At 43.1% G+C, this 25360-nt stretch overlaps 1 protein-coding gene across 1 annotated transcript; it reads left to right on the top strand.

Moving 5' to 3' along the window:
* On the top strand, positions 1 to 20542 carry LOC146504627 (PHD finger protein 12-like). Its single transcript, XM_085130744.1, has 15 exons — positions 1 to 734; positions 988 to 1169; positions 3516 to 3588; positions 6940 to 7396; positions 7518 to 7638; positions 7728 to 7860; positions 7978 to 8142; positions 9377 to 9520; positions 10076 to 10775; positions 12164 to 12268; positions 12392 to 12538; positions 12653 to 12748; positions 16383 to 16465; positions 16559 to 16697; positions 17824 to 20542. Exons 1-15 carry the CDS (start codon positions 669 to 671, stop codon positions 18294 to 18296), a joined length of 3084 nt encoding a protein of 1027 aa, XP_084986870.1. The 5' UTR covers positions 1 to 668; the 3' UTR covers positions 18297 to 20542.
* The last annotated feature ends 4818 nt before the right edge of the window (positions 20543 to 25360 follow it).

Below are 25360 nucleotides of genomic sequence, written 5' to 3'. Positions count from 1 at the left end.
ACGCATGCGTGTCCGGTGTGCGCGGTTGCGCCAACTGTAAGGATGTTGCTAGCAGCCAGTGTAGATGCACAGCCTTTTCACAACAATAACATCAACCAAATTTGCATTTCCACATACTTGATTTGAGGATTATACATTCCGGACGCTGTCGGAAACCAGGTTTTGGGCCGTACTACATCTAGTTTTCTCCTGGATTGTTTGGTTACATTTTGTTTTGACAATGGGAGCGGAGGGCTTTGCAGATTTACAGCGCTCCTTTTTGCAGGAGCAGAAACAAGAATCATGGCTGGCCAGCTAGGCCGCAGATGGATTGTGTAGCTAAGAGCAGTAGTCTACTGATAGAAAATTCTGTATGTTTTCGTGGCACTTACACATAAAAAGTGGTGCTAAGGAATCAGTATTTTAACTACATAGTTAGACGTCATTTTTGTTACCTTTTTATGGCCAACCACGGCAGCTAGTGAGACCGCTAGCTTCACAACCTTGACTGGTTGACGTTTGCCTAGCTAGCTCCTTTGGGCAGCTAACGATAGCTAACGTCGATTTACCAGACATCCTCTGACCGAAAACGTTCGGGAAGTAATCTCTTACAGGATTTATCGTGGTTATTGTGAGCACTGAGGCACTTGGTTCGCAAATTCCTTTTGCAAAGTCTTTTTTCTGGATGAATGTGGGACAAAATGGAGACCCCAACGATTGTGTACGATTTGGATACCTCTGGGGGCTTAATGGAGGTAAGGCTGCTATGTCTAAGGCCTTAATTAAGCGAAACATTCCTCTGTTGCTAACACTTTAATATATTTTACCAAATTTGAATCGCAGCTGTCATCATCACTGTAGCCCGCTGTCAAGCTCTTAGCTTGCTAATTCGGCTTGGTAACGGAGGCCACAAATTACTGTTACCGCTCTCTATACACGTCACAGCGGACACTAGACAAGCAAAGGACAGCCGCGATGTCAAACTAAACAGCTGAACAACTTTTGCAGCAAATTCAAACACTGCTGGCGCCCCCGAAGTCAGACGAGGTAGAGAAACGGAGTCGGAAACTGGTGAGGGACGTCCGGAGGAGCGGCAGGGCGACTAACCACGACACCTGCGATAGTTGCAGGGAAGGGGGAGACTTGCTGTGCTGTGACCACTGTCCTGCAGCTTTCCATCTCCAGTGCTGGTAAGTTATTTGACTGAAGAACACGCACAGAGTCAGCAAAACAAGCGGAAATAACTGCTAGTCCCCGTCAGTTATATGTGTAAAGATGGCTGAATGCTAACTCAAGTGATTGTCCTCGGTTACCGTTTCGCGGTGGTTCCGATTCTCATAGACACATGATTTGAAATGTGTAAAGAAATGATCTGTTAAATGGTTTCATTTTGCCTAATAGTTTTTTCGCTACAAAAGCTCACGCTTATATCAATGAAAAGTCAACTTTAACGATCAATTGTTCTTCCGAAATTCCCGCTGTGTTCTCCGTTCACGTTAACCATGGAGGCCGGCTTTAGCCGCTGTGTTGCACTCTGTAAGGTTTATTATTAACTCCCATTTTTCTCTGGAAGCTGCTTGCATGTCGAATTTACTTGCACACATTGTCAGAATCTCAGGAAATAAAGCAGTTGAAGTTAATTAAAAGACGTTTGGTGATCTAAGATAGGAACTGATAATTAAAGTAACAGAGCAGAATGTTTTCTTGCTCTGGGAGGACTGTGCACCGTTATCCCAGTCGTCTATCTTGTATACTGACTTTTGGACTTTATATAGTTTGGAAGTGTATAGCAAACTTATTTTCACGCGTCGCTAATGAAAATATAACATACAGGAGTTTGAATAAATGCTTAAATATGTCGTATCTGCAAGAGGCTAGAATTAGCTTGCAGTCGGTCCTCCCCTCCTGCCGAGGCTGCAGCCAGCGGAGCTGCTGGTAAAAATGTAGCCTCTGTTTACAATATGGCGACCTCGTTGCTCTTTCCCCCCTTCTTCCACCGCCATCTTACAAACCTTTAAAATCAACTGTGATGGAAAAGGGGTGCATTAATAATACGGACGAAATATTCCGCAGTTTTTTGGACGGGTATAACAGCGTTTGTTGAGGTAATTTTGGTGCCGCAGCGATAAATAAATACCCGTATCATTTTTTCTGTATTACTTTGGTATTTGGAAGAATTGAGTCCAGACTGTCACCTGAAAACCGTATAAAACCCGTCTGTACATATATAGCCACACCTGTGGACGCCTTCATATTTTAAATATGTATTGACGAATTTTGCTGCTTTAATGTCTATAATGTAAAAGACAGTGTTACATGGGGTGACAACTCAGTTGTGCCATGCACAGCGCATCTCACATGTGACCACTTCAAACACAAAAGTATCATTAAAAAAAAACTTGTTTCATATTTTAAATCTGTGGAGGAATGTATTATTGTCGTCATTTTACTGGATATGTTTTGTATTTCTTAGTCCAATTTTTATGCTAAATTCTGCAATTATGAATTCATACACCGGATGCATCAGCAAAAAAAAAAGTTTAAAGTTGACTAGAAACTATAGAAACAAACAGCCAATAGAAATGAATAAATTGTTAAAATAGACAAATAATAATGAGTGAAGAGAAAAAGTAGTTAAATAAGCTTACTACAAGCAAACTAACGGTATGCAGCCATTCTCTTCCGCTTATCCTTGTCAGGGTTGCTAGGGGAGCTGGAGCCTATCACAGCTACCATAGGGCGAGAGGCAGGGTGCACCCTGGACAGTTCGCCAGTCTGTCGCACGGCGAACACGTAGAGATGGACAACCATTCACACTCAAATTCACACCTATGGGCAATTTAGAATCATCAATTTACCTAACCTCACTAACTGCTTGTCTTTGGACTGTGGGAGGAAGGCGGAGTACCCAGAGAGAATCCACGCAAACACGGGGAGAACATGCAAACCCCACAAAGAAAGGCCCCGGCCAGGTGGTAGAATCAAACTAAGGACCTCCTTGCTGTGAGGCAACAGTGCTAGTCACTGCACCACCATGGTTAAAAATGCAAGTTAAAAAGAAAGGAGTAACAAAGCATAATAGGTAGATGGTTCAGTTTGGTCACTAAGTGTAATTTTATGAATAACTGTTAAACGGATGGTGGTTGCAAGTAGCAGATGAGTGATGGAAATACCAAGGTAACAGTTAACCAGACATAATTTTAAAAAATGGTAAGGTGAAATGAGGTGGATCTGATGAAAGTGTTCTTGAATGGGGGCAGTATGTAGTGTAAAACATTGGGAGCAATTGATTATTAATGAATGTGTCAGCTACTGTAATGAAAATGTAACATTGGTAACTGCCATTACTTTGCACTGTGTGGATGCTTTTGTTGTAATGCAGCCATTGGCCCACCAGATGGAGACAGAAGAAGCTAGACTTGTTTTGATACCAAAACAATGGGATCAAAACAGTTTTTCATTTGAATGAAATGGGAATTAGAAATTGTGATTCATTTTATCTTATTAAATATTTAATTTCTGTCTTCTTACGACAGCAACCCACCTCTGAGTGAAGAAATGCTCCCTCCAGGGGAATGGATGTGTCATCGCTGCAATGTTCGAAAGAAGGTGAGTGACAGATGTTTTGTTACACATTTTATTCATTCTGCTTTTGAAATGTATCCTGGAGAGTGTGTTCCATGTACTGATAAATGTTGAAAATGAAAATGTTGGTGCACTTTTGCAAAAATGTGATGTCTTGATAAACTGATCAGATATTTGAAGTTTACACAGCTGAATTCTCACCTGTAAATATCTTAAAAGTTTATTTTGTGACCCAGAAAGAGTAATATTAAAACTAAGTAGCTGCTGTCAGTGTTGGAAACTGGAATTGGCTGGGCCGTGCTATGAATTCTGGGATAGGTTGGGCAACGAAGGATACACCCGACCCATCCTTGAAATCTGGGGAAATGAAGGACACATTTGTCGGAGTCTTCGAATTTGGACAGCCTTCCTCGTGTCGCTGTAATGTAATCGACCTCCAAATGCGGTCTCTGAAGGGTGCGGCCCCTGAATTTGAACACAGCTATGATATTGGAGACTGCGGCTGTGTCCCAATCCGCTTTGGAGTATGCACAGTTTGCGTACTAGGAAGTACGAGAAGTGCGGAAGTGAGAGGTTGTGAAATGGGACGGTCTAGCCTTCGTCACGCTGCTCAGGTTGCCTAGCAACCATGATACAAACCACGAGAAACGTTTCATACAGCATTGTTTGACAGAAATGAAGGAGAAAAAATGTTTTGTTGGTCATTTTTTTATGACATCACTTTGATTAGTTGAGTATCTGAGGCTGAGACCACAGGACTGTAAAACATAATTGTTGGGCTTCATTTCTGTACTGAACAGTCATTTCAAGATTAGTTAGTAAATAACAATTAGTTGTTCATGAGACTAAAATCATCTCACTTTGGTAATCTAACTATAAAATGGCCAATTGTCAGATTATTATGATATATTACAGCAGTGAGCTTGAACTTCAGTAAAGATTCAAATTGCATTTATTCAAATTTCCTATCACCTTAAATCTTCACTCAAAGACAAGTATCTTTGACAGTGTATATATAGATGTATTATATATAAGAGACAAATATTGTTTGTTTAATATGTTGGCATTATTAAATTTGGCTCAATGCTTACATATATGTGTAAAAAAAGAAAATGTACGAGCTGTGATAACTGTTTCTGATAGAATGAAGAGTAGACTGATATATTAAATATTTGTTTATTGGGTGAGAAAATCAGACCATGTCATAACTGCTTTAAGTCATACAGAATAGATATCAGAGCCTTAAACAGGCTGACGTCTGCTAAATGGGTCAAACTGGGCAGAAAGTATACAAACACATAACATCCTTATAGAATATGATGTAACACTATAGATCAACATACCTCAGAATATATAAAGCATATAAACAATTACAGCGATATGATGCAACAAACACAGCAGTACTACTAATCCAAAATACTCAAAGCTTCATAGAACTGAAACAAACATTTATTTTTAGCTCCATTCTGCTGCTGATACATACTTTAGGTTTCTGAACATTAAACTTGTTGCTGCCTTTCATAGTGTGTAACTTGAAGGCCCTGAGTACTTTCTCCCACACTGAAAACACTGGATGATAACATTATTTGAACATTACCTAATAAGACTGATTCAGGACAGACAATTAGTTATAACTTTTCTAGCAGTCCTTCACAAACAGGGAACAGTCTGTCTATTCTCTCCATCTGTCAGCTGCTGCTGGCTCTTCCTCCTCCTCTTCCTCACACACTGCTGAGTTTGTCCTGGTGGATCATCAGGGGTGCAAAGCCTCACTGATGATGTGCAGCAGTGAGTCCCTCAGTCTGTCCTCACTCTGGACACTTGCAGTCGTCACACATGGAAATCAAATGTGTGATAAGCTGCAGGATTCAAACACAAGTGTGACTTATAAACACATGTTCATACTTTTATTCCACAATCAGAGAGAAAGAAACAGAGAGAGAGTGCAGGACAGACAGGTGACAGTCTCAGGTGTATACACTGCTACAAAACGGCACCAGAGAAGGAGGATTTAGTTTTTGTGTTATTACGAAACAAGAAGAGTTCCCAGATGGTACAGTGGACACATGAGTGACTCCTGTGATTAAAGCATCTTTCTTTCAGCTTAACGAGTGAACCGTCAGCTCGTTCAAACACACGTTAAAAGTCCGTTTGGCTCGACACCACCGAACAGAGGCAGCAATATAACATAGCTAACATTAACAGTGCAGTGAATCCTGCTTGTGCCGTGATATTCAGGACTGCAGGACTGTTGTGTTTGTGGATGTCTGACTGACTTTAATTATCCATAAAATCGTCACATTCTCTGTCAGATTAAGGTTGACTATTGAACGGCGTATATTTTAAAGTAAAGGCTTTAAAACCAAGCTGACTCTGAAAGTACAAACATCACTAATGTCACACAACTTTGCCGACATGTGGCCAACAGTAATGTTTTAATGTTCATCATTATTAAACATTCGCACATAAATAAGTGACATAACATTCAGTACTTACTTTTAAAAGTTTACTCTTCGGCTGCTCCGCTTCAGTCGTCTGCCGTATTTTTCGGCAAAATTATCCACACCCACTGTCGCGCTATGAATTGTGGGAATTATGGGACCACGAAGTCTACAACGGACCACACTTCAAATTTGGGGAAATTGATGGCGCATTCTGAGTACACTTCGGATCGGGACAGCCGTCATCGCGTCGCTGTGACGTAATCGGTCTCAAAATGCGTACTCCGAAACGTGCGGTCGCTGGTTTGGGACACAGCCTGGTTCTTCTTCTTCGGGTTTAACAGCAGCTGGCATCCTTGTACATGCAGTGCTGCCATCTTCTGTTTCATTTTGTTGTTACACTCTTAAATCCTACTACTTATTCCTGCATCTTTCGGGGTCTTACAAAGCTTCAAACGACACATTGACTATTAAATTAGTCGTCAACGATTTTGATAGTCGACGTAATCGTGACTAGTTGACAAATTGTGGGAGCCCTAATACAAACCACTGCAGAAATAAATACCTACAGCATGCTCTAATAAATATTATGCTTGACCATAATAATTTAATAAAATGTTATGGTCAAAAGTATTGAACGTTGTGTGAGGTCTAACAAGTACATGTACAGAGATGAGTCCACTGTCAGAGGCCATAAGAAGATTAACTGTAACCTTCACTAAAGCTGTTTCTGTGCTGTGATGAGCTCTGAAACCTGACTGAAACTGTTCAAATAAGCCATTCCTCTGCAGTAGTTAGCTTTTTTAAAATTATTTTTTCAAGAATCTTTGAGATAAAAGGAAGATTAGAGATTCATCTATAATTTTCTAAGACAGCAGGGTCAAGAGATGGCTTTTTAAATCAGTGTTTGGGTTTTTTGTGTGACTTTGTACAGAAAAGAGAACAGAAGTCTGAACAGACCAACGGCTTGCCAGAGAAATCCTCCTCCAAGCGCTCCGCTTCTCCATCCGTGGAGCTGGAGCTCAACGCTGGCCCACTGCGGCTTGACGGTCTTCCTCCGGGGGCCGGAGCTGCAGGCCCTGGTCTACGAGTGGCCCAGGTGCGACTATTGGACCGCAGAACCAGCAGCAGGCCAAGCAGCCGACCTGGGACTCCAAATTCCAACACTTCATCCACCCCAACCCCCTCAGAGGAGCAGAACGATGGAGAGGAGGAGGCAGCAGAGCCTGAGGATGAAGTTCAGGGTGCAGAGCTCGAGAGTTCTACAGTTTCTGCTCCGACACCGCGACTCCTCAAAAGGCCCTTTCAGCTCCTAATAGCAGCTGCTATGGAGAGAAACCCCACTCAGTTTCAGCTGCCGAGTGAGCTCACATGCACCACTGCACTACCAGGTCAGTCAGTCATAATGACTACCAAAATATGATTTCTTTCAGCACCCTAAGTTTAAAATACCTCTTTATATATGCAGTTTAGACTGTTTCTTCAATGTTGCTCTTTTGTTTGGATTTCTAGGCAGCAGTAAACGGAGGAAAAAAGAAGAGCTGCTTGGAAAGCCCTTCAGGAGGCCTCAGCATGAACTGGATCCCAATGGTCTAGTCCCTTTGCCAGTCAAAATCTGCTTTTCATGCAACAGGTCAGCAGTTCTAGAGCACAGTGCAAAGAGGTAGATGAAGCCCCGAAGTGATGACAGCAGGTACTAATTCTATTTATTTGGTCTCTCAGGAGTTGCAGGTTGGCTCCGCTGATCCAGTGCGATTACTGTCCCCTCCTGTTCCACATGGACTGTCTGGACCCTCCACTCACAGCTTTACCTGCCGGCAAATGGATGTGTCCAAACCATGTCGAGCACTTAATAGTAAGATGCACTGTGCTGATTCTAAGCTAAAGCTAAAGCTTTCCTTTTCCTTTTATTGATATCAATTTTTATTGATATATTTTTCTATTTTATCTCAAATGTTTGTTTGCCGTGCAGCTGAATCAGAGGAGCCTCAGCCTGTCCAGCCGCTGTCAGCTCTTCGATCAGTTCCAGGACAGGATGTCCCAGCACGCAGTTAAGTTGGACTTCCTGCGTAGAGTACATCGACAAAATGCTCCCATCCGGCGCACCGCTCACCAGCGCAACAAGAAAACCATCAAGGTAGACGTTTGTCTCAGTGTGACGGTGCAGTGTGTTGGATTTCATATAATCCTTTTTTCTTGGCCACTGGAACACAGGTGGAGATCTAGGAAATTAATGGCTTTAATAATATATCTGTTACACTAAGACAGTAATACCTAGATATAGGGCGGGGCCATATCATACCGTTCACGGTAATACCAGTGTAATGTTGGGCAACGATAGGAAAATGAAATATCGCGATAGAATATGGGTAAAACACGCATGCGCAGTGCCTTTGTTTACATACGCACATGGCGGCGACGCAGAATGAGAAGAGCGAAAGCGGCTCATTGAATGAAACAGATGAACCAGAACTGGTTTGTAAAAATGCTGCAACTTCAGTGGTGTGGAACTGGTTTAGCTTTTGTCCGTCAGATACACAACAAAGCACTATTTTTGGTAGAGCATGCTAGCAGGCCGTCGTTATTACTGTGTTGTTTGGAAAATACGGCACTTAAAATCAATCCTTTGATTTTTCTGAAAATCGACAGTGCACCTTATAATCCCGTGTGCCTTATGTATGAACTCTGGTTGTGTTTACTGACCTCGCAACGATTTTATGTACACGGCGCTCGAAAATCTGTCAAATGTTTTAGTACGACTTTGCTAAACTACAAAGCCGCACCGCTTGATGGATTGTCGGAGCATTACGGCTATCATAGGCAAGAGCCTCGCGGAGTGATATGTACTGTGCTTCAACATAATGTTACCGTATTGTGTGTGTATAACCTCTTTTTAAGTTTTGTGGATATTATACATGGTTATGCTGAGGATATGTCGGCCAATTTCCACTGGAAATGCCTTTTGGTTGAACTGTCAGCAAGGAATTTGCATTTGCACTGTTAAATTTTATATAACTTTAATGCACATAAAAAACAGCTGCTTGTTTAAGTGGAAATACATTGATGGGGTTTTTTTTTTTTTTTTGCACTAATAAAGTTGAGGAGTTGTAAAGTGTTTTGTCTAGTGTCAATTATATCGTTATCACAAATTTTCAAATGTATATCCTGATAAATATTTTTGGTCATATCGCCCTGCTCTACCTAGATACTGACATACTGTCTTTTTTTCAGCTTCTGAAATTTAAGCAGTTGTGCACTTGTATGTGAAGTGACCTTTGTGAGTTAGATGCTATTTTTAGACACATCTGAACATACTGGTTAATTTGTTAGCAAGTGTTAAATTGTCTCTAACAGTCAGTGTTTTTTTTCAGGTGCCAGATGCCATCAAGTCCCAGTACCAGAATCCTCCGCCCATGCTGCTTCCTGCAGGGGTGCGCCAGCTGGAGCTGGTTTGTAGTGGGATTCCTGACCATCAGCCCACAAAGCATTTCACTACAGAGGCTGAGCAGCACGAGGTAGGCACAAGAGAAACCAGCAGCTGCCTAACATGTTCTTTAAGTCAGATTGTAATGATAGTTCCCTGAAACAGGCTTTTGTGTGCTACAATCTGTGTCATCTGATGTAATAGGATGTGAGATTAATAGGAGTGCAGTTTAAAGATGATTGATTGCTTTCCTTTTCATTTTGGATGATTGGATGAGAGTTTGGACAAGAAGTTTTTAGAGAGTTTGATTTTTGGTGTAGATGAGTGAAACACTGACACGTCCTGTGTACTGTGTTTATCAGAAAGTAACAGAAAATTCAGTTTCAGAAGTTCTGAAAGCTGAACCAACTGCTTCACGGCACTTCCAAACCTTCAGATTGCAACAGTTGCATTAGAAAGTCTGTTTTTTTCACAGACTGTGTAGACTGTAGAGCTTTGAGTAATTAATTGAAAATTGCAACAAAAGATAAATTCTGGTATCCGTTTGTTTGTGTGATTATAAATGAATTCTTGATGAAGGGGAGGGCCTCTCAACAGAACTGCTGGTTGCTTTTTTATAAAAACATACATGTGTTGTGTTGAACAGTGGCTTCAGGATGTCATCGCTCTCCAGTGCAGTATCATGCGACACCTATCCATCAAACAGAAGGCCTCACCAACAGAGTGGCACTTTGAGCAGAAAGCAAATACACAATCAAGTGGAACATCAGAGGACATGAAAACTCAGGCCTCATTAGAAAGGACTTCTTCCCCTGACCCCTGCTCTAAAGCTTGCAGTACACCCAGTGACTCACAGGGGGCCTCTCTTTCCAAGGACAGCCCATCAGGGCTAGCTCTTTGCAAATGCACCGCGACACCATGTCAGAACTGTAGGAAACCTAATGGACCTCTGGAATTGGTTCAGCCTCCCAGAGCCAATGGACCTGTAGACTGTAACAGTGCCTCAGATTCCTGCAGGCAGGCTGAGCTACAGAACAGACTGAAGCCTGGGAAAACGCCATCAGCTTCTGCCTCTGGACTGGTGAACCACATAGGAACAGAAACGGTTAAGAAGGAACCCGAGAGCACTGTAAATGCATGTGCCCAACAGAACTGCCCCACTGCCCCCACGATATGGCCCCACAGTGGCCAACAGAACCACAAGAGCCAGACAGAGCCCCAGGAGGAGTGTGTGAGCACCGATGAAAAGCCCTCCTTCTCAATCACCAGCAGTTCCTTGACAGATGCGCCATCTAGAGGCAGCCAGGAGCACGACACAGTAAAGTCTGGATCAGCACCTACTCCAGGTACACATCATCAGAAATGTCAAAGCTGCAGTCTTAATGTATCACTTTATACAGCTAATAATAAGAATATTAATAATAATCATGATAATAATCATGATAATAATAATAATTTATTTTAATAATACTTTAATGTGTAAGAGATAATGTACAGTAGCTATAGTGATTACGAGGGCCCCACCCTGGAGCCAGGCCTGGGGAGGAGCTCAAGGGAGTCTAACCAGAGACTGTGTTTTAGCCCATGCAGTCTGGCTGTGTACAGGCTAAAGAGATGACATGGGCCCACCACCCCCCCCACCCCCCCATGTGCTCACCACTTGGAGGTGTTGTGGAGGTTCTGTGCAGTGTGTGTGTGTCAGTTGGCAGTAAATGGGGGCCATGGTGTGTATGAGAAAACATTTAATTTAAAGCTATAGCAACATTATTTTACATATTTAAATTAATATAAATACATTTTTAACATTAAGAAATTGTGTTAATAGTCATACTGTTAGGCTGAATTATTATTAGTATTAACATCTCCACTTTCATAATGTCTGTTTTGCATTAAAGCACAGAGAATGCCTCAGAACTGAGAATGGTTATATGCTCACCTTTCTTCACTGCAGGCACTACATGCTTGTTTGAAGTCTTACACACATTCACTCACACACTTTAACACACATGCATTCACACGCGTGCACACTGACCAACTCTGCTTCATCCAGGAGATGCAATACTGTCAGAACTCTTTTTTTCCCCCTCATAATGTAAGAAAAAGCTCCATGAAAATGGGAAGAAGGTCATTTTATTTCATGGATGGATGGGATGCATAGCTTATTTTATTTGGCAGGGAAAAAAATGTAAAATTGTGATTCTGTTATTTAAATTTTTAATAATTTATCAGTTTTTTGTCTTTAGGAAAATGTCTCTTCAAGAAAGTGGAAATGTGATTGTGATATGGGATGTAAATACAGTGAAAGAGTTGAGCTCTTTTTGCAGATACTGTGTATTGTTAAACTATCAAAACAAGCATTTTCTAAAGTGGAAACAAATGAAAAGTTCATTTTAAAAGACCTGAGTTTTCTCTTTTTTGAATGTTTACTGTTGCTATTAATTGAATACTCACTGCTGACATAATCGATGGTGCTAACAGTTTTCTTGCATATTTTGTATCGTGCAGCCCCATTTACCAAAAGGATACATGGCCATTTAAGAGGACATTTTATTTTCAGTTATGGAGTTATGAAGAAACAAAAGTTATTCAGATACAACTTGCTTTGCCTTCTATCTCAGTAATAGTTCCTGTGCACTTTTTTCCTTTATAGTGAACTATCAAAAACTGTCTTTTTTCTGGTCCTTCTTTTATCTCATCTCATCAATTTGTCTTTTTTTTGCCTCCTGTCCCTCAGACATAAAGGCTGCTCCTGCACTGACGGACTCACTGCTGCCCAACACACTGCCCTCCATCACCAACCTGTCCAGCTGCATGAAGGATGGAAAAGAGGAGGATGGGGGTGAGTTTGTCACTCTGTGGCCACATGTGACAGTTTAAGAGCCTTCGTATTGCTGTGTTCTGCTATGAAGCACACGAAGATGTAATTAGCTTCGAGCGGTTGTGTGTTTGTGTGTGTGTGCAGGGATCGAGCTGGACAAACTGGATACAGAGATGATCAAGCTCTTGGCCTATCAGAGGATCCAGCAGCTCTTTGCTCCCAAAGTGCCCAGCACTCAACCTCCCCCCACCACCAGCACTACCCCAAAAACCTCAGCACCCCACCCAAACAGTAAGACACCTTTGCACTACAATTTAGTCTGTTTACTTGTCAAGAAGTCAGTTTTTCTTCTGTTTGATTGCTGTTTTGTTCTAATTATTAAAACCTACACTCTCCTCCTTCCAGGTCAGAAAAAGGTGCAAGCCAGAGCGGTCTTTTACCCTCTGACAGGAAGAGGAGCAGCTGTCAGCATGTGCTATAGGACGTTACACATAGGATCAGGTAGGACATTCAGTCGCTGTGACTTTGACCCTGCTGCATTCTGTGCCCTGACCCTGAGCCACTCTTAGGTTTCACCTTTGATGGGGAAAGTTTCACGTACTGACGTACTTTTTAAAAATCATACCAGTTCACCAAACTCCAGTCAATCATGTTTGATTTAGGTTAGACTCTTGCCTTATGACTAAAGTTTAGTAAGACCGAAGTGGAACATAAGTAAGACCCCATTATACCTGCTGTGTGGTGCCTGGCAAATGTCATCGTATAGCAAAATTGATGTTATCCATCCATCCATCCATTTTCTTCCGCTTATCCGGGGCTGGGTTGCGAAGGCAGCAGCCCAAGCAGAGAAGCCCAGACCTGCCTCTCCCCAGCCACTTCCTCCAGCTTGTCTGGGGGAATACCAAGGCGTTCCGAGACCACCCGAGGGATATAATCTCGGTCTGCCCCGGGGCCTCCTTCCGGTGGCACATGCCCGGAACACCTCGCCCAGGTGGCGCCCAGGAGGCATCCTTGTCAGATGCCCTAACCACCTCAACTGGCTCCTTTCAATGTGGAGGAGCAGCGGCTCTACTCTGAGCCCCTCCCAAATGGCCAAACTTCTCACCCTATCTCAAGTGAGAGGTCAGCCACCCTTCGGGGGAAGCCCATTTCCGCCGCTTGTATCCGCAATCTCTTTTACACTCAGCTCTCTTCACCACAACAGACCTGTATAGTGTCCGCATCACTGCGGCCGCCGCACCAATCCGTCTGTCGATTTCCTGCTCCCGTCTCTCGTGAACAAGACCCCGAGATACTTAAACTTCTCCGCTTGGGGCAGGAACTCGTCTCTGACCCGGAGTGGGCACTCTACCCTTTTTTCGGCTGAGAACCATGGCCTCAGATTTGGAGGTGCTGATTCTCATTCCCACCGCTTCACACTCGGCTGCGAACCGTTCCGAGGGAAGCCAGAGACTATCACCCGATGAAGCCAGCAGAAACAACTTCATCTGCAAAAAGCAGAGATGAAATCCTGAGACCACCCAAGTGAAAGCCTTCCACCCCTTGGCTACGCCTAGAAATTCTGTCCTTAAAAATTATGAACAGAATTGGTGACAAAGGGCAGCTCTGGTGGAGTCCATCACCCACCAGAAACAAGTCCGACTTATTGCCGGCTATATGGACCAATGCAACGGTTGTATAGGGACTGAATGGCCCGTAGCAATGGGCCAGACGCCCCATACTCCCAGGACTCCCCGAGGGACACAGTCGAATGCCTTCTCAAAGTCCACAAAACGCATGTAGACTGGTTGGGCAAATTGTCATGCACCCTCAAGTATCCTTGAGATGCTGAAGAGCTGATCCAGTGTTCCACGACCAGGACGAAAACCGCATTCTTCCTCCTGTATCTGAGGTTCGACTAACAGACAGACTCTCCTTTCCAGCACCCTGGCATAGACTTTCCCAGGGAGGCTGAGGAGTGTGATTCCCCTGTAGTTGGAACACACCCTCCGGTCCCCGTTCTTAAAGATTGGAACCACCACCCCGGTCTACCAATCCAGAGGTATGGCCCCTGATCTCCATGCAACATTGTAGAGGTGTGTCAACCAAGACAGCCCTACAACATCTGGAGCCTTCAGGAACTCAGGGTGGACCTCATCCAACCCAGGGGCTCTGCCACCAAGGAGTTGTTTAACTGCTTCAGTGACCTCGCCCCCAAAGGAGGTCCTCGAAGTATTCCTTCCACCGCCCGACAATTTTCTCAGTCGAAGTCAGCAGCACTCCACCTGCACTATACGCAGTGCAGGTCGAACACCGCTTTCCCCTCCTGAGTCGCCTGATGGTTTGCCAGTCCTGGCCGCCGCCTGGCTCACAATGCACCCTACCCCTACGGTACCTCCTGCGGGTGGTGGGCCTGCAGGAAGATGGGCCCATGTCCCTCTTTCGGGCTGTGCCCGGCCCGATAACCCTATCCCAGGCAGGGTGAACTGTTCCCTCGATGGTCTTGCCATAGGGGTCTTCCGAATCGCTCTTTGTCTGGTCCCTCAACCAGGACCAATTTGCCATGGCAGACCCTACCAGGGGGCAAAAGCCCCCAGGCAGCATAGCCCCTGGGATCCCTGGGACACACAAACCCCTCCACCACAATAAGTTAGGGATTCGCAGAGGGGACTTCTCCATTTTTATGATGCATCGTTCCATTGCTGCTGCAGCTGGGTTAAAGTCTGTTTTTAATGGCATCCTAACATCATTATCAGTACAGGAGTTTAGAGATTCACAGGTTTCACAGAGGGAGATGTTGAAACTTTGAAACTTGGCTTTAAAATTCCTTGGCTTCCAACTTGGACTTCTTCTCCTTCTATACCAGCGCTGATTTGGAGGATGGGCAACACCTATTGTTCAGAAGAATACTGCAGCACGTACATGCACCGTAACAGCTAGCATGAATGGATATAGCTGTGTGATGGCATTGCCGGGGATACGCAAAGCTGCCAACACAGCAGGTGTACCAGGGCCCCTGGTTTGGTGTCTTAGACCTGAGCTAATCACTCCTACAGATACAAAAATGGGAAGTGATGCAGAAGCAGTGTGTGGAAAAACTAACAACACCCCATCATTCATTAGCTTGCAGAACCACCAGACATTCTTGTGTAGATTTGCTGATCTGCTTGGAGTCATTGCACTGCCTGATCCTAGGTGAATTTTTTTGGACTTTAACTCCTGGGAATATTTTGCAGCTGTCTTGCATGTTTTCCACTTGAATAGTGAATAATCTTTCTCATGCTAGAATTATGAGCGTGTTTGGGACTGGCTTTATGCCACCTCAAATACTGACATGCAGCACTCCATTTATTCTTTAAGACAGCGGTCCCCAACCTTTTTTGCGCCACGGACCGGTTTATGCCTGACAATATTTTCATGGACCGGCCTTTAAGGCGTCGCAGATAAATACAACAAAATAAAACTAGTACCGGTACCGAAAAAAAGAAGATTTATTCATAACACACGTGAAAAGACCCAGGAAAACCGAGTCAACGATTAAAACGATAACAAAATAACGCTGAAAACCATACATTTCACCCCTGAGCCTCAACTCTCGCGGCCTGGTACCAAACGACTCACGGACCGGTACCGGTCCGAGGCCCGGGGGTTGGGGTCCGCTGCTTTAAGACATCTTTCCTCTTTGGCATTATGTTGACACACACCAGAATGCTCCTGAGTTTATAGAGGTGGTCACTCGTGCTCATAATCAGTTAATCAGTTGTGTTTGATTAGCAGTATGTACCTGCTACTTGTCATCTTTATTTCTATGGAAGCAACAAGGGTTTGCTTAGTGTTTCATACACTAATTCTGCATTTTGGCTTAGTTTTTTTTCAAATACATGGCAGTAATGTCATATTTTAGAGTATAATATAATAATATATCACAATTTCTGCATTATTAGTCAGGTTGAGTGATAGTTGTCTGTGAAAGTGAGTTCTTAGACCTGTGAGGGTCATAACAGGACCATGTGGAAAAAAAACTATGTCACATTGGAGTGCAGGTCATTAAAATACATTTTGACACATCAATATTGCAGAAACAAAATCCATGTTGCAAATCTGTATTCTTTGTGTTGTGGGAAAGGGTGTTTAAGTCTTTAACTGTTTCTCTAAGGTGCTGACATGGATGTGTGCCTTACAAACTACGGTCACTGCAACTACGTATCGGGGAAACATGCCTGTATTTTCTATGATGAGGTGAGGCCTTTAAACTACATCACTCTGCAGAGCACTCCTGTGGTTGTTAGTGACCAAGATGTAAATTGTGTGTGTGTGTTTGTCGTCCTTCAGAATACCAAGCATTATGAGCTTCTGAACTACAGCGAGCATGGCACCACAGTGGATAATGTCCTGTACTCATGCGATTTCTCTGAGAAGACCTCACCATGTCCACCCGGTGGCCTGGTAGCCAAAGTCCAAGGAATCATTCGTAAGTACATCTCCGTCATCTGTTTGGATTGGCTTGAAGGAACCCAGGTCTGTGTGCCCAGTTTGATTTGGACTGCTGATGAGGTCGTCACTCATGGATTTTGTATAAACCTTTTATGAATATCCATCCATCTTCTTCCACTTAGCCACTCATCTGTATGTGTTCTGGTTAAAATGGTTAAAATTTTAATTGTGAAGAAATCATAACATCATTGCTTCTGTAAATTTAAGGAATACTTTAATTTATACTCTAATACTGAAAGAATCATTTTTAGTTTGGCTAGAATTTCAGGAAGTGTAGCCCCCCATGTGCTTAATGTCAGTGTCCTGTTTGTTACACTGACACTGCTCCTGCAGTATTGGTCAGCTTTTAGTGTTCTTCATCCAAATTGTGGTCAAGGTCACATTTGTCATTCTTAATGGGTACATGTAATTAGTTTGTGTAGAGAACCGGTTCTCCGTCTGTTGTAGGTTCTGGTTAGAGTGCCAGCTTGAAGTGCAGGGAAAAAACAAACCATGAGTTTGGTGTTGGAGTTCATCTCCATCCATAATGGCGATCTAGCCAGCGAGCCTGCTGGTAGAGAAAACACCAAATGGGAAAGAACGGGCTGGCTTATTATTATCAGTTGCAATTTCAAAGTAAAAGTAAGGATGTAGTAAACGTACAGTACAGTGGTAAACTTGGTGCATGTGGCATTGTAGCAATGAGAAAGGTAAATAAATAAAGTGCTAAAATGAGCAGTCAGATATACTTGTTCTGTGGCAGACCACGTTATGTAAAATCTGAATGTTGCTGTATCACATAAAGCTTCCAGTCTTAATCTGTTATTAAAGATCATTTGGACAGATGTTTAATTAGTAAAGAGCTGCAGTGTGAAACAGCATTAAATCAAATTTCTCTGAAACTGTTTATAGATGATGAGTGTAAAACATGTTTGCCAGAGTTCAGCTTTCCACATCATTTTAGTCTCATTTTCAAAACAAAGTGTTCATTTTTTATTTTGTGGATAAAATGTAATCAGTGAAATCTTTTCATGGTTGCATTGTCTCCACATTAATGGAGTTTACTGTGACACTAGTCTGTACAGACGTCTTTCTCAGACCTGCTGCATTTCTTCTTTGCGTAGGTCGCAGTAAGAAACGGGAAGAGGACGAGGGAGCCAACTCCATGGTGGGATTGTTGCCAGTAGGAGGAGTGATGAGTAGCCAATGTCAGGGTGGTGCTGAGCCGTCTTGTAGCTGCAAAGCGAGTAGCTCCAGTCTAATTGGAGGCAGCGGGGCGGGCTGGGAGGGCACGGCCCTGCTCCACCATGGCAGCTACATCAAACTGGGCTGCCTCCAATTTGTCTTTAGCATCACTGAGTTTGCCAGTAAGCAGCCCAAAGAGGAGCAGGCCACTACACCTGCTGCCAGTTGCACAAGCACCAACACCAGCAGCAGCAGTGTCATCAGCACCACCCTCACCACCACCGCTAACACCTCCACACCACCACCACCCAGCACTGCCACAACAAGCGGCTTTTCCAACCAGGATGAGGCTGACTCTGAGACTGTACCTCCCCACCAAGTGCCCGTACTGCGTTCTAACTCTGTTCCATAATCCGCACAGGAAGCCCCGCCCTCCCTCTTATTTTGCACCTTCTGTGTCATGATGAAGGGAAAGCTGCACAGCTGGTTGGTCAACAGGGAAAAGTTTTTTTTTTTTTTGTTTTTTTTTTAATGGTTTATATCTTTGCATGAACTTGAAGTATTATTGACAATCTCTTTTTTTCTTTTTTTCTTTTAAATGACTGACGTAACCGTTAGGACCGTTAGGACTTTGAGCAAACATTACTTCTTTGCGCTCAATCTTTGTTTTTGCCAGTATATTAGTTATGTATGGTGTAACCTTTTTGTCAGTCAGCCCATTTAGCACAAACATTTTTTGTTTTTTTTCCTTTGTAGTATTGAATTCCATACATTCTAATTTCTTTTGCTGCTTTTGCACCACAGGTAGCTATATATGTATGAAAACATACATGCTTATACACTATAACATGTATATATAATGTAAATACATTTTAATTCAGTGCCTCTCGATTGGAGAAACATTGGATTTCATGTAGATTTGCCATTTTTTGGTTTTTAACTGTACAGCTCATTGAATTTGTGATACTGTGTAGAGTACCAGACGTTTTGTGATAAAACTTGTTCTTAGTCTGTACTTTCCGCTGTAGTCCATCTGTAAATACCGTATAGTTTTAGCACTCATTTTAACATCTTGTGCTGCTGTGTATATAAGCACTCTTTGTCTGTACCTGCTTGTCTGTTCAAACCTGTAAATACAGAAAGATTTTCTAAGAACAAACTCAGTGTTTATGCCTGTTATTTTCAGCCTTGTTTTCACTTTCTGAGACAGCAAGTTCAGTACTGACAGGGGTGGATCTACAGGGGTGGCATTGGGTGGGCATGTGCCACCCTAAAATAATCCCTTGCCACACCCTAGTTGTTTGCGTATGACAATGTTGTTTATTAAAATAAGTTAGCATTAACACTTTGAGCCTAGCTGAAATTAACGTTGAATATAATTCTAAAAAATTAATATATTGCAGTGTTACCCTCCCTCCCCTATTAGAAAATGGTTCAGTCCTTGATCGTTTTCTAAAAACGTTGATGAAAATCTTTGGCAGTCAGTGACTGACTGAAGTCTAGATGCTCTGTCGGACCTTTGCTGCAGCCGCTTTCGGTTTGTTGATTTGTCTCTGCCTTCAGTTTTGTCTATGGTACAGTTAATAGCATTTATTTCCATATATACAAAGGCCCTGGAGCCGTGCACATTCAATCCCAAATGAAAACATAAACAAGTTTTTCTTTACTGAAAATGAAGAAAAAGAATATTAGGTTGTTCAAAAAAATAGAAGTGTCTGCGTTTTCATTTACAAACTGGAATATTTACAGTAGAAACAAACTGAAATGAGGATTTTGCTTTTCCTTTAAGCACACAACTAATATTAAGTTGTGTAACTATTATTTCTGATCACTGTTTAACATCTGTGTGGCATGGAGTCAACAAATATTTGACACCTGCCTCCAAGCTGACTGGACTACATTAAACAGATCTTCTGCATTCTTGGGTTTTGCATCAAGAAGACAATTTTTGAGGTCATTCCACTAATTCTCAATCAGATTGAGGTCTGGGTATTGGGCCGGCCACTTCATAACATCAATCTGTTTTTGTCTGCAACCAGGATGTTGCCCGCTTGCTGGTGTGTTTGGGGTCGTTGTCCTGCTGAAACACCTATATGACAGGGCATTTCTTCCTCAGCATAAGGCAATATAACCTCGTCCAGTGTTTTTAGGTACTGAAGCTGGTCCATGGTGCCTCTTATGTGATAATGGGCCACACTCCAAAATATGAGAAAGATCCCCAGGTGCTTGCACCTCCATGTTTTACGGTCTTCACAGTGTGCTGTGGCTTGTATTCAGTGGCCTTTACACCCATTAGGAACCATCTTGCTCTCATCTGTGTCTTTTCTTTTTTTTGTGTCCCGTTTGGATCTTTAGCCATCAGAATTGTTGTCTTAAGGCCAAGAAAGATGCCAAGCGGATTTATTTTACCAAGTGGATCATCATGGCCTTGCCATATTGGTCCATTTGATTGACCTTTATTATAATTATGAATAAATTTTATTTTTGGTTGCTACAAACGGGACAGACATGACTGGGGATAGGACAGGGAGAAAGAATGAAAGAAAGAGAGGGAGAGAAAGAAAACCAGAGGGGAGAAGAGACGGTGAGAAAGGGGGGAAGAAAGAAAGAAAAACAAACAAAACACCTGGATCACCTGTATAGAGAAAAAAAAAACAAGAGAAAGCAAACAAAAAAAGAGCAACATAATAAAAACAGCACCATCACAATAAACTAGCTAGCAGTAGATAACAGTAGATACTAAATATTAAATGATATTGTGCAGCACGCAAGATAGACAGCGCACAATGTGCTTTGAGGCAGCAGCCAAGAAAGGTGTGGTCTGCGTCTGTGAACACCCGTGTGTACACCTGTGTGCACACCCGTGTGGATCAGCATGCTTGTATTCCAAAGGTTTCTCCATGTAACGATCTGCTAGGCAATGTGGGGAGCCATAGCCCCGTCCCCCAGGGCATGAAGCAGGTATGGAGGAGATTCAGGCCCCAGATATCCAGAGGCCCCAGAGTACAAGGACCCGAGGAGGACTACCAAAAGGGGGGGAACCGTGCCACCCTCCTGGGAAGAGCTGAGTAGAGCCCCAAATGAGAGGTCACCCAGCAGCTACGGAGCAGAGGCCAGAGGAGGTTGCAGTGGCGTGCCCGCGGGCTCTGTCGGCAGCCAGCTGTGCCAGAGAGGACCGAGCTTCAGGCCCAGAGGCCTGAGGGGGGATGGGATGCATGCATGGATGCATGAAAAACAATCATGCATCCATGATTGTTTTTCATGGGATGCATGAAAAACAATCATTATGAGTCCCTTTTTGAAGGCGGCAAGTATGGCCAGTTGAACATGGCCTCCGTTCCTCGTGTGTGGAAACGTACACCAAAGTCCTCTGATCGTACTGCCGCCAGGCCCCGCCAATCGGCCACCAGGAGTGAGCCGGTACATACATGAGCGCCCAGCCCCAGTCGACAAGGACCACCAACACACTAACGTCTGAGGGCATCAGCCACCGGCAGGGAGTATGGTGAGGGGAGATAGGCCTCCATACTTTGGAGGGCCTGAGATGTACCCAGAGAGGTTGAGTCTAAGACCCAACCTGACATATAGACACAGACGAACAGGCGCATGCGGACACAAACGTGCATTCCCACCCCCATATGCACAACCAAATACTCGGCACTCACCCAACATGTAGACAGACACAAATAGACACTGCACAGACAGTCGCACTCCCCAAACATACTCTATATCCCAGGTTCAGGTACCCCCGCCCCCAGAGGGGCAAGCCGCACCTAAACCCAGGAGATGTAACCCTTCTCTCTGGGGTGGAGGCAAGCGGACCTCCTCCTTAACTGCAGTAGCAGGGAGGCCCCGCATTCCAGACCCCAATCTGACTGCCAGCACCTCCTCCCAGCCCCCCAGCCCTGACGGCTAACAGAACCGGGGTGAGTGAAGACCCCAAACCTCCCTACGCCCGCTCATATGTAGTGTTGCTGTGTGCTGTTCTAAAGTGCATTTAAAACACAGGAGAGCATGGTACTTGCTTCCTCTCAGCAGCAGCACCGCCCAGCCCCACAGAGTCCGGGGCAGCCCACCCGACTCCACCCCAGAGAAAACTGCACCCACCCCATCATCCAATCATCTCCCAGACTACACAAGACAATAGACACCCAGGTTGAGTTCATTCTCCACCTCTCCTATATCTCTCCCCCACCTGCAGAGTGAGCTCCTGTAGAGAGGAGACCACCTGCAAAGATATAACAACCTCCCCACCAGTTAGAGAGCCCCCTAGTTGGGCCGATGCACCAGAGGTCCCCTGCACTGGGGCTGAGCCCCCCTGCACCCACCCGCCCACAGCTCCGGCGACACAACAGCCAGGACCCAAGCCCCCAAGGCCCAGCCAGCACCCCAGACCGGGGGGCGGAGCACCCCCAGACCCCCAAGCCTCCACGCCTGTCCCAGACCCACCCTGGGGCACCCAGGCTACCAGGCCAGTAACCAACGTCCGCCAGCACAGACCCTCCCCCATCTCCGCTGTACGCAGCCACAAGGAAAATACCATCTAAGAGCCCCCAGAGCCCGTAATATTGGTATGATCCAAGCTCAGAGGTACCAAAGCAAATCATTTGTACTGTACAAATAATGTAAATATGATGGTGTATCACAAAAGATTGATGTCAAACTGATCACTTGACCCATATTACATTACTTCTCTTCAAGTGAATCAACAAATGGCGAAATGAAAAGCCGAACAACAACAATGCTGTTTCTTTAGAGAGTCTTAGCTTACATGTGTGTTTATTTCATATTTTCAGTTGTTTCCCTCCACGGCTAAATAAATCGGTTTCAGTAATGTACTGATATACAAGAATGGACATAAGGGGCTTCTTTCAAAGAAAAAACTCTGGTAGAAGTTATTTTATATATTATGCTTTGTATGTTGTTCAGTATATTTCTATGCAAAACAAGAGGAATTTCAATACACAGCAGTATATTCACAGTTTAAACCAGATATTTACATACACTTTATGGAAAACACAAGAACATTTTTTTACTGTACAACATCAATTTAGAGTAAACTTGTTTTGTTTTGGATAAATAAATATTGAAATATCTTTTGAATTAGTTAAATGTCAGAATAAAGAGAGACAAAGCTGTCTATTTTCATCACTTTCATCAAATTTGGGGGTACATATACACTAAGTTTATTGTTAATTAATAAGAAAACTGCAGATGATTCCATTCTGAGCTGAAGAAGCTTCTGATAGGTTAGTAGAGTCCATGTGAGTAAATTGGTGGCACACCTGCAGATGCATATAAGGCAAAACACAGAGCCTGTTTCTTTGACATGGGAAAATCAAGAGATGTCAACCAAAACTCCAGGAAAAGAATTGTGAAGCTCCATAAGTGTAGTTCAATTTGGAATACAATTTGGTGCCATTTACAATTAAGAAATACAGATAGTTTCTCTCTTTACTCTTAAAGTTAACAAATGTGTTTTTTATATTTATCAATCTAAAAAAATAAACATTTAGTCTGATTTGATGTTACAATTAAAAAAGTGTTTGTGTTTTTATCTGAAGAGTATGTAAATATCTGGTTTCAACTGTATATTTGATGATGTTGGTGTTTGGCTTGATTGTCAGCACAAAGAGGGAGAGAGAGAGGAACAGAGAGGGAGAGAGAGGGAGATGGAGAATGAGGACAGAACAGAGATGGAACAAGAGCAGGTGAGACACGCATGTTAGTCAAATGGTTGCTTACCAAAAGTATCACTGTATCATAGGTACTCATGTATCTCGTACCTAGTGTTTCTTTTTAGGTTTGTTACTTTTCAAATTCTATATTTATTAAGTTATGCAGGCTTGTTTGCACAACAAGGCTAAATAATTATATAAACGTTTCTGAATCTAAACAGTGGACTTTGGTAGAATTAAAAAATAAGTGTAGTGCAGGTCTATGATGATTTTTAGTGCTACTACCATCTAGTTTTGATTCTGGTCCTGTCTTGGTTAAATCCTAAGTACTCCTGATTTTGAACTGTTGTAGTCCTGTTTTAATTCCGGATCAGTTCTGGGTCTGGTTGAATTGGGGTTTAGTCCTCGTGTCTTGATACAGCCCCGACTTTGTTCTGCCTTGCTGCTTAATTAAAAAACTAGTTTAAGGTGTCCTGCATATGTAGCGTTTGCTGTTTGTGAGTCTTTGGTGCAAGTGGTGTGATATGCCCATGTAGAAAGGACGGCACTGCGACGCTGGACTTGCCCTTACTCTGGGCTCCCTCTTTATTCTGGCAACTGGTACAAAGAAAACAGCACACAGTCGTCATTAACAGTGTGCAAAGCAACTGCAACATTCAGTTCACCAACTTGGGAGTATTTTCCTTTTCTTTTTTTCCAAACATACCACTTAACAAATGACTAAGATATATTTATACATCATAACAGCAACAAAGTCTTTCTTTAAAAGTTCTAGCTGAAACCAAACCTGTGATCATATAGTGGCAGTATTATTTATTTATTTTTCTCTTTGTGGTAAATGAGTGATAAGAGACATTATATCTCGTTTTCCCTAACCAACAACAACAATAACATATAACAACAGCTTTTCTATTATAAAACAATCATCATTGTTTATCATTTTTTCCCCTATACAACAGCATCAATTAAAACTTATACTTAACAGCACCTACCTGGTACAAAGAAAACAGCACACAGTCGTCATTAACAGTGTGCAAAGCAACTGCAACATTCAGTTCTGTTAACAAGAATTAGAACAATTACAATCTCATAGAGAAACATTAGAGCTGAGTGCAAGTCAAAAAGCACCCGACTAGCTAACGAGTATTAGCTTAGCATGCTAACTAAAAATGCTACTCGTGAATAAAGTTACTACCCATGCATCAAAATGCCTGTAACTTTCAGGATACCTGCTAGTACTGCTTACAGTCAAAATACATGTTGACAATTACCACTATAAGAATGTTTTCATTAATACACATACAAAATTGACAACAGTATCGCTCACAAGCACCTACCACCAGCTTGGGAGTATTTTCCTTTGCTGAGGCATGCGCTGTGCAGCAATTTGGAACCTTAACAGTTGCAGTTGCTGTGTTTGTCCACCAGGTGGCTCCAACTATTCACAAAGCACATCAATTTTGAGGAAATTCATTAAGCTATTTTCTAACTCTGTTACACATATGGGATATATATTTTCCCCTATATAAAGTCATTCTTTTTTGAACAAAACTCAAAACAGAACCTATTAATCTTTCAGTCATTTCTAACCCCCCCCCCCCCCCCCTCCAATCCCACATGCATACTACCCTTTAGGGCTAAGCCCCAGGTGTATCAAATGTCTGCCTCCGCCTCTGCTGAGCAGAGACTGTCGTACTGCACTGCGCACTTCTGAGTTCACCCTACCAATGACCTGCAGGCAGTCCTATGCTATGACGTTGCTTCCATCATGTTTGACAGTAAAAGCGCAAAGGATCGC

The sequence above is a fragment of the Neolamprologus multifasciatus genome, chromosome 14 (assembly GCF_963576455.1).
Source record: "Neolamprologus multifasciatus chromosome 14, fNeoMul1.2, whole genome shotgun sequence".
NCBI classification, from domain to species: domain Eukaryota; kingdom Metazoa; phylum Chordata; class Actinopteri; order Cichliformes; family Cichlidae; genus Neolamprologus; species Neolamprologus multifasciatus.
The sequence above is the reverse complement of the archived record's forward strand: the minus strand, read 5'-3'. Positions and strand labels throughout refer to the sequence as shown.